This window comes from Mixophyes fleayi, chromosome 12 (genome assembly GCF_038048845.1).
Source record: "Mixophyes fleayi isolate aMixFle1 chromosome 12, aMixFle1.hap1, whole genome shotgun sequence".
Taxonomy (NCBI): Eukaryota; Metazoa; Chordata; class Amphibia; order Anura; family Limnodynastidae; genus Mixophyes; species Mixophyes fleayi.
Genome location: NC_134413.1, coordinates 44321154 through 44331512, shown reverse-complemented (window position 1 = coordinate 44331512; position 10359 = coordinate 44321154). Strand labels below are relative to the sequence as shown.

Genomic DNA, 10359 nt, shown 5'->3' with positions numbered 1-10359 from the left:
CAGTCGGCCAAACGCCTGAACCCCAGACAGGCTCGTTGGTCGCTGTTCTTCACCTGTTTTAACTTTGTGATCACCTACCGTCCAGGTTCTAAGATTGTCCGAGCAGATGCTTTGTCCAGAAGCTTCCTGGCACATCATGTTCCAGTTACTAGTCCTGAACCCATCATTCCCACTTTCATGATCCATGCTGGGTTAACCCAAGACCTGAGCTGCACCCTGCAAAGATTTCAAAGGTTAGCTCCTGATAACACTCCGGTAGGATGCTTATTCGTTCCTGTTCATTTAAGGAAGGCAGTCCTGGCTGAGGCACATGATAGTAAGACTGCTGGACATCCTGGAATACAGAAGACTTTGGAGATCCTCTCCCGTACTGTCTGGTGGCCATCATTGCCTGCTGATGTCAAGAGTTATGTCCTCTCTTGTGAGGGTTGTGCCAGGAGTAAGGTTCTCAGGAGTCGTCCTGTAGGTCAGTTGCTTCCATTGTCTATCCCTGCAAAACCTTGGACACACTTGTCTATGTACTTTATAGTTGACCTGCCCCTCTCTGCAGGTCACAACACCATCTGAGTGGTAGTTGACCGCTTCAGCAAGATGTCACATTTCATACCACTACCCAGGCTCCCTGGTGCTCGAGATCTGGCCATTCTGTTCATCCAGCTTCTGTTCATTCCGGCTTCATGGACTTCCTACTGACATCGTTTCCGACCGCGGTTCCCAATTCGTGGCACAATTCTGGAAATCTTTTTGTACAGTTCTTGGGATCGTCTGCTTACCACCCTCAGTCGAATGGGCAAACCGAAAGGGTTAACCAGTCCTTAGAACAGTTCCTACGATGTTACACCTCGGAATTTCATGATAACTGGTCTTCTCTGTTACCCTGGGCAGAATTTGCGTATAATAATTCATGTCACTCATCTACTAAAACCTCTCCATTTTACGGCAATTTTGGTTTTCACCCCAGATCTAATTCCTTATACTCTCTCAAGTCCGCTGGTATTCCGGAAATTCGTTCCACGGCCAGGGATCTCAAGGTTATCTGGAAAAAAGTACAGTCATCATTGAGACAAGCCTCATTTTTTGCAAAAAAAAATTCGGACCGCCACCGTACCACCTGCTCCCTCAAAGTGGGCCAGAAAGTGTGGCTGTCTACACGCAATATCAGGCTCAGACAGCCTTGCAAAAAACTAGGGCCTAAATTCATCGGTCCTTTCCTCATTATCAAGAAGATTAATGCTGTAGCATTCAGATTGAAAATCCCTGGTTCCTTGAGGATCCCCTACACCTTCCATTTTTCTCTGCTTAAACCTGTGTTATACCCGAATCAGTTCCAGTCTTCGAATTTTTCTGTACGGAACACGAACAAATACATCATTCATAAGATCCTCGATTCTAAGAGAGTGCAGGGGTAGGTGCACTTTCTAGTTCAATGGAGGAATCGTGGGTTGGAAGAGCGGTCGTGGATTCCACAAAGACGGCTTCATGCTGCTAAACATTTAAAGGAATTTTTCAAAAAATTCCCTAAGAAACCTGGGTGTCGGGGTTCTTTGACCCCTCCTCAAGGGGGGGTACTGTTAGACATTCGCGGCGGCCGCGGGCACCGCCGCGACACTCGTTACCTTCTTCCGTCCCGTCCCCATGACGACCGGGGCGTCACTTCCGGATCCTGGCCAACCGTTGCCAAGGCAACGGTCGGAAGCTCTGTGTCCTGTGCTGCGTCCCGGCAACGGAGGAAGCCGGGCGCGCATGCGCAGAAGGTAAAATTTCCTGTGGCTTGATTTAACAAGCCTGTGGGCTGATTAATGCCTGATACATTAATCAGGCAGGGGGCTGTGTGTGATTCAGAGCTAGGCTCTGATTGGTGGCCACTAGTATTTAAGGCAGTGAGGTCTGCAGCCTCCCTGCCGGTTATAGTTTCTGTTCCAGTCTGCTGACCTGCTCTGTGTCTTGTTCCTGTCTCTTGGAAATCCTATTGACTACCTGTGTATGACTCCTTGCCTGGATTTGGACCCTGCCTGTGTTTCTCGTGACCTTGATCTCTGGCTTGTATACCGACCATCCTGTCTGCTCGTGACCCCTGACCCCGGCTTGTTTATCGGATCTGCTATCTGCTGCCGGCCCTTGACCTCTGCTCGGACTCCACTCCGCTTGCCTGGGTTCTCCCCAGCCGGTACACACTTCACGACCCTCTGTCAGTCTGCGGCCCAGTCTGTCCCCACCATCAGGGGCTCCAGTGAACACCTGATTGGCAGAGTAGATTCCGGGTTGTGTTGTGCCGGCTGGAGGGGTTCCTAACACCTACTAGTATGTTTTTGAAGTGGGGGAGGAAACTGGAGCACCCGGAGGAAACCCACGCGAACACAGGGAGAACATACAAACTCCACACAGATAAGGCCATGGTTGGGAATCGAACTCATGACCCCAGTGCTGTGAGGCAGAAGTGCTTGCCACTAGGCCACACACAGACTAGAGCAGTGGATCCCAAACTTTTTTAGTTCAAGGCACCCTTAGGGTCTCCATAATTTTTTCAAGGCAGCCCTAAGCCAAAATAATTACAAAGTTGTCCCCCACCTTACTTATCACTGGCCCTAGCCAAGGCACCCCTGTGAGATCACAGAGGCACCCCAGGGAGCCTAGGAGACAGTTTGGGAACCACTGGACTAGGGTCAATTTGATAACAGCCAATTAACCTACCAGTATAAAAACCAAACTTGCCTATTCTCCCGGAATTCCCGGGAGGCTCCCGAATTTTGGGGAGCCTTCATGGACTCCCGGAAGAGTAGGCAAACCTCCCGGATTTGCCGAAATTCACTGCATTGAGTGGTGGGGGTGGGGCTTAATCACATCATTAAGCCCCGCCCTGCTATTCAATGCCATGAATTTTGGCAATTTATAGTGGGGGCGGGGCTATGGTTACGCATGACTTCTCCCCTGGGATCTCCCCACTGAGGAGTTTTGAAAGTTGGCATGTATGATATAAACTGCACAGTACAATTTAACCTGTGTATAATAAATGCAATACTCATTAAGTAGTTTATTTTTTAATATCTGGGCTTTTTAAGTTGATATTTATGAAGAAGATACACAAAATGACAGACGTGCATATGATGGTGAGTGGAAGACAGTTCACACAGGGAAAAGTGAAGGCCTGACTATGGAGAGTTGTGATGGGACATGCAGTGATATATTATGGCAAGCAGTACAAACATCAGCAGTATATAAAAAAAAACATGGCCAACAAATCCAAATATTGAATGCCTTAAACATAAGGCATCAAAGAATGTTTAACAGTTATGGGGTGTTTGGGAGACATATTTAATAAGCAATGTATCAGCATATAACTGCAGACAATACAGACTGAGGAGGCAGTGGGTAGGACATATATATAGATGGGAGGCAATGACTGTAAACTACGTTGTTATTGGATAAGGCATTTCACATACACAATGTACAGGACACGATGAGTGGAGGGAAGGTAGTGAGTATCCAGGACACAGTGGGGGAGATCTGTTGATGTGAAACAGTGACTACTCCTCCTGTCAATAACAGCCGGTCCCTCCCCAGCAGCAGACAGTACTTTCCTCACCACTTACATGCAGTTCAATGAACGCAAATCACAGCTACCGGGAGGAGCTCTGTAATACTGCAGGTGAGGGGCTACCCAGCACACTGACTGCCTCGACTCTCTCTCAAAAGTGAGTAACCAGTACAACCTTCTGATTTACACCTGTATAGAGATTGGAGGGTACATTTTGTATTAAAAAAAAAAGGTTTTAAGGAATGCAATCTCCCGGCACGGATGTCAGTTGAAGTATGTGTTGCACTTATTGCATGTAAGCAAAGAGTCGTCTACATCTACAAAACAGACATCTTAAGTATTGTGATCAACAGATCATAGAACAATGACGAGTATGACACACAGGCTCAGGGTAGAATGTTATTGCCCTGTTAAACACTACTTTTGCAGAAGGCATAATATTGTCATAAGCAACGGTTTACAAGCACAGTTTGAGGAAAGAAGTTTATTATCCATCTCATTGATAGGTAACAAATATCGATCATAATAAATCACTATAACCCACAGCCTCCTCTTTTTACCTGCTGTGATTTATACTCTCTTGGAAGAATAGCTGCAACTTCTCTGCAACTCTTACTCAGATCATTGTTTATGGATAATTGCTCATGTACTGACGCTGAATGGTTTGCTAGATAATGGTAACTGCTGGTAGCTGTGTGTATTTTAACAAGTGACTTTGAATAACTATGTATCGGAATGATTTTACACGTTCACCTGGTACAGAAAGGGTATATTATCCCTATCATGATACTTAATTAATGCCAGCAGGGAGTGACCCACTGCCCAGGTTGAGTCAGGATAAACAGGCTACAGATGTCAGGCTTTAAGTAGCTGTATCGGCACAAGACCAGCCAGCTGTTAACAGCACATCTGTTTTAGAGCTCATACATGATGTATACATACTCTAAATGCAGGCGGTGCAGGATGCTACTGGAATTATGTGACCTGAATGTCTCTGGGGAGCCTGGAATCCAGGGGTGATAACATACGGTAGATCTTTATCTGGACAAAGAACAACCTATACACTTGTGACTTATGTATCCAGAGCGTTATTAGTATTATTTTGCCTTATTGATAGAGCGGCACCAAATTCTACAGCGCTTTAGAACACATGTTTAAAGGGACTGTCAATTCTAAACTTAATGACAAGGATGTGTGTGTGTGTGTTCGCGCGTGTGTGTGTAATTTTAAATATAAATGTACTTTGAAGTATTTCACATGATACATTTTTTTGTTTACATTTACTGTTTTCATATAATGCACCTTCTCTTTAAGAAAAGTGGGTAGTTCTTTCTGCATGTGTTGCTATTGCTGTTCACAAATAGCTTTAGATAATGACAATGTTATAGCGAGCTCAGGGAGGACAGAAAGAAACCTCCCGTGGAGCAGAAGGTCTATAACTGTTTCTTCCAACCTGAAAACATTTTATAATACTTTTTATCAACCTGACTAAATTACGCCAATTATTTTTTTTTCTGGGTTATTGTTTAACTGTCATTAGTGCAAATAAAAACCTTAAATGATATTTAAAGTGTATCAGCTGGACATTGAGGAGATGTCCGGTGGCAGCTTGTGGCTGGGTCAATCTGTCCCCTTGGACCTCCGCGGGCAACTTCAGTTAGGAATCTTCGCTCAATCCGAAGTAAAATAAGCAGAGTTTCCTGGACCAAACTGCGGTATTTCCGCACAGGAACAACTCAGCTAATTGATTCTACCCCTTATGTAAAACACCTTATAGATGAAACATGATAGACCCTCTCTACTGCAATGCTCCACTGTCCCAAACGTCTCCCAAATCCTATCTGTATAAAAGTAGGAAACCTCCCCCCCTCCGCGGATCGGTCGGGCAAAATGCATGTTTTGAAACATGCCAAATATTTTTTCTCTTACAGCACCGCCGCGACGCTTCTGTCACAGCGCCGCGGCTGCTGTATAACTCCTGTTCGGCGAGCAGGAGCTGCTGCGCATGCGCGAGCGCAGCAACTCCTCTCGTGAATACCCGCCATTACTGGCTGGCTTCCCTGGGGCACGGTAGGGCTATTTCTAGTGTCACTGCTAATATTAAATAATAAAAGAGCTGCAGATACTGGCCACAATGAATCTGTTTTTTTATTAATGGACCAAAGACTCCATTTCTGGGGAGCCTGCAGGGTATGCAGAGGTGTGTTATTGTATATAAATATTGTATTATAGGATTAAAAAAGTAGAGGATTCCTCTACTTTTTTAATCCTATAATACAATATTTATATATAATCACACAGCTCTGCATACCCTGCATGCTCCCCAGAAATGGAGTCTTTGGTCCATTAATAAAGAAAACTATATCAGATTGATTGTGGCCAGTATCTGATTCCACCCTGTAACCCAATAACAAATCTATCTATCTATCTATCTATCTATCTATCTATCTATCTATCTATCTATCTATCTATATATATATATATATATTAGTCCAAACTTGTGTCATGTTATAAATGTTTTTTATTTGGGTTTTTTGTTTGTTTTTTTTCATGTACATTAGCAATGTTCGTTTTAATGTGTGTTATCAATGCTATTTTGATGTGCGGTATCAGTGTTAGTTTTAATGTGGAGTATCGTTGCTAGTTTTAATGTGTGTTATCAATGCTATTTTGATGTGCGGTATCATTGCTAGTTTTAATGTGTGTTATCAATGCTATTTTGATGTGCGGTATCAGTGTTAGTTTTAATGTTGAGTATCATTGCTAATTTTAATGTGGAGTGTAAATACTCATTTTACAGATAGGTTTAGATTGTTTTAATGTACAGTATTTTAGTGTGTGGTAGCAACGATTTTTCATTTCATGTAAAATGCTAATATAATATATAATACTTGTTATTTACAGTAAAAAAGTTTATGTTGACATTTTATTGTGGCGCTTTATTTTTTAAGTTGTAATTTTGCTTTGTCCAGAATTCAACTATTTGGAAACCCCCCCCTTAAAAATCATGCGTTTGCCCCTGGATTGCATAATATTTTATATCTTTTGGATATCTGTATAAATTAACTGGAATTTCGCCAACACAATGATTTCAGCTGTAATGGTATGCTTAATAATATGTGCTAATTCTGAAAAACACTTCAATTTAATTTAGGCCTCATACATACTGCCATCAAATTAGTGTGATGTACTGATATTTCTAATGCATAAAAACAAGAATGAAAATGTAAACCATTGCTTCCAATGACCCCATGCCAACAGTGCATGTCAAAAGCGTTGAGGTTTCACTGGCTTTTCTATGCCAGTGGATATAAGGTTGAAAAAAAGCCTACAACATATTGTAAGTGGAGAAATACTGAACTAAAAATGCTTTTGCTTCTTGCCTTAAATTGTTGCCAATAATGCACTTGGTGTGTATAACTGCCTCAAGGATGGGCCATTTGTGGTTGAAAAGTATACAGCCAGCCAGAGTAGTTAGTTTATTTCAGCTGTTTTTGTTAAGTGATCAGCTGCTCACACAAGCGTGTACTCTGTTCTCAGTTTTCAAACATGACTCAGCGCCTACCCACTACCGCTAGCTCACATTTTAACTCATTCAGTACCCTCTTGCAGTAAATCTACGCCTACTTTTACAACATTGTTTTGTCTTCCAGAGGACATTGTAGTCAGAGCTTAGTTGGGGAAGTGAATAATCAAGAATAGTTTAGGCAACAAATGTTAGCAGTGCGCTACTAAACAAAGAGGAGTAGCTGACGAATTAGGTGAATTAAAAACTAAGTCACAAAGATTTATGGAGACAATAGTAATAATTTCACAGGCAGACACAGTAAACACAGCAAATGTGTTGGCACCTTCCAACACGTACACTCATTACACAATAATCTTTACAGATTGTTTCTACTTATTTTCCTGTTGCAGTTGGGTTCCATTAATTGAAAGATATTTAAAAACATATATAACATCAATTAATATCAATAAAAACAATGATAATTTAAATAGAAGGAAGAGAGCAGAACACTGTGTAGTAATAGGGAATATTGAGATATATTTATAATTCTGGTGTTTAATAATTTGCTTGAATTTAAGTGTTTTGTTGTGCTTATTTATAAAGTAGCTGTTCATTTGTATTATTTTGGAATCTATGGCCTGATACAATTGTGAATTATTTTGAGCATTTAATGCATGCTCTTAAAACCTATTAAACTCGTTTTTTGCACTGGTAGTCAAAAATTATGTATGTAAATGGACCTGTACATATACACTTTCTTAAGCAAGCAGTCTTTTTGGCAATTGTTAGTTTTCTGTGTGTGTATGCAAAAATATCTGTTTAGTAGACAACAATGTGAAAACTGTTTTATTGCTAACTCTTGTTGAGAAATGAGGTGTGATGGAGCCATCGTTCGCGCCTAATAATTATCACCTGTGGGAAGTTAACATTAGGAGCTCATTAATACTCTATAAAATGTTTCCCAGAACATTCTTTGTATTTTCTTCCACACAGAGCTTGCTACTGAGTTTGAATTAACCACTTGTGGGATGCGTTCTATATTGAAAAGCCAGAGCATTGGCTGCTTAACTCTGCACTGCCGTTTTAAAATGATAGGCGGAAAATAGTGCTCCCTTAGGAGCAAGGGCACTGCAATCCCTGGCTCTTAATGGCAGCCATGCCATCCAGATAATGTGCCAGGACCAGTTTAACGCTGTCCCTGGCACCCTGATTGCAGCACATAGCATTCATATTGAACATTATGTGCGTCTGGACAAGAAATTATATAGCATCATTGCAGTAACATCACAAGGACTACCCCAGCAACAGTCAGTTCCAGGGCAATGCAGAATAGATCTGTGCAAGGCCTCTGCTGCCTGCTATCTTTATTGGATTTATGTGAAGTGGATGTAATAGAAGCTGCTCTATTATTCTTATTATTCTTATTATTATTATTTACTCTGCTGTCAAAAATATAGCTTTTACTTACAGTTCTATCATTCCTTAATTTCATTTTTAAACTAAGTTATGAAAGTGTGAAAGTTCTAACAAGCTTAGATGTGTTTTATTTTCCTTAATTATTCCCATTTTTTCCTATATAACTGACTAGAAACTCTTTATTCCAGTATGATACCAAAAGGAAGCCCCATATCGCTCAAGCAAAAAGTAGACCCTGCTGGAGAAAATTTTCACTGGCTTTCTCCAGCAGCCTATTTAACAAGGACAAGTACCACTGTGTAACGAACTTACCTTCCATGTTCCCACGCTGGCTTCTCTGTGCCGCTCGCGGCACTTCCGGATAGCAGGGCTTGGATCGCGCTGATTGGACACTCACCTGTCACTCGTTTCAGCGTTGGTCTTGCAGTGTTTGAAATTGCTCTCCGATGCGATCACATGATCAGGTCTCTAGGGAGGGAGTTTCAAACCTCCTCCTATTTAAACCTGCACCGACACTTGCCTGGTATCAGTGCAACTAGCTTGCTGTGCCTCGGACTCCCTGTTGTTACCTTAACCTTGGATCTCCCTGTGTACCAGTATCGCCTGTCTGACCAAGTCTGTGGAACATCCTAGTGTACTTCATTGCCTGAACCGTGTACCAGTACCACCTGTCTGACCAAGTCTGTGGAACATCCTAGTGTACTTCATTGCCTGAACCGTGTACCTGTACCACCTGTCTGACCAAGTCTGTGGAACATTCTAGTGTACTTCATTGCCTGAACTGTGTACCTGTACCACCTGTCTGACCAAGTCTATGGAACCTCCAAGTATCCTTCTCTGCCTGATATCCGTGTACCAGTTCCCGGGTTGTCTGATTACTCCCTGCCTGATATCCGTGTACCAGTTCCTGGCGTGTCTGACTACTCTCTGCCCAATACCCGTGTACCAGTTTCCGGGTTCTCCAACTCACCTCTTCTGCTTCACTTCGGTTCAGCTGTCCTTCTGCGGACTTCTTTATACATTCTATCCAAAAGCAGGTTCCTCGGTTCTCTCAAGACCTCCCCCTGTGACTCGGACCTGGTTTTACATCCTGAGGCAATCCTGAGGGCCGCGACCTGCGGGTTTCCGGCAGCTAAGCCTATCCTGCCTTGCGGCGGTTCTTGGTGAACACCGGGGAATCCGTTAGACTCTGCGCCTCTGGTCTTCCAGCGCTAATCAGGATTGATTCAGGTACCCTGAGTTGTAACACACTGCTGTCCTCTTTTCACTTTATAGTAGAGGGTCCTAACAGCTGTGTCATTCTGCTGGCATGTGTAGGCTGGTTCCCCTGCGATTGTGTGGAGCTTGAGAAATAAAGGCTGCAGAAGGGCTTCCCATGTACCTGCCAAGTGAGTTAAGCCCATTGTTCAATCTGGATCAGTGGAGTTCTGTGCTCAGCTGCTCCAGTATGACCAGGTCATTAGGAGGGCATTCTGACAGGATCCGTGACAGAAGGGCAGAAAGATGTTCATATCTGTGAAATATATCCAAGGATTCAAATATTACTGAGCTATATCTACTTCCTCTCTTCAGCCAGAAACACCAGCTAAGAAAACTGTTCTCCAAATACTTGAAAACAGAGATATGAATCTACGGTTGTTTCAGGCACTGTCCCCACTATTCCTCCACGAAGCGGGGACGGACGCCTGACGGATCCGGCCAGGGGCCTCCTGTTTCTAGGCAACAGGCACGCAGCGTCTCCGCGCTGCCGGGCGCATACTCCTCTGTTCTGGCGGTCAGTGTGTCTGACTGCCCCTGCTCTCCTCCAATCCCCCAGCAGCAGCCTCTATATAAGACCTGCTCTGGCACCATTAGGGTGCCAGAGTATCAGGTCATCTGTTCTCCAGCTATTTGTATTCCT

The 10359-nt window shown here is 43.2% G+C and overlaps 1 protein-coding gene across 5 annotated transcripts in view; it reads left to right on the top strand.

Annotated features, from left to right (window-relative positions):
* Positions 1 to 3456: 3456 nt before the first annotated feature.
* BMF (Bcl2 modifying factor) overlaps positions 3457 to 10359 on the top strand; it is a 95900-nt gene continuing 88997 nt past the window's right edge. For 3 of the 5 annotated variants that reach the window (XR_012680153.1, XM_075192109.1, XM_075192108.1), the window contains exon 1: positions 3457 to 3692. Coding sequence is in view for 2 of the 5 variants with exons in the window: in XM_075192109.1 (XP_075048210.1) it covers positions 3601 to 3692 (92 nt within the window). In the remaining 3 variants the exon portion in view is untranslated. Of the gene's footprint in view, positions 3693 to 5572; positions 5606 to 10359 lie in introns of those variants that run through there. The other 2 variants (XM_075192110.1, XM_075192112.1) reach the window with 2 other exon arrangements.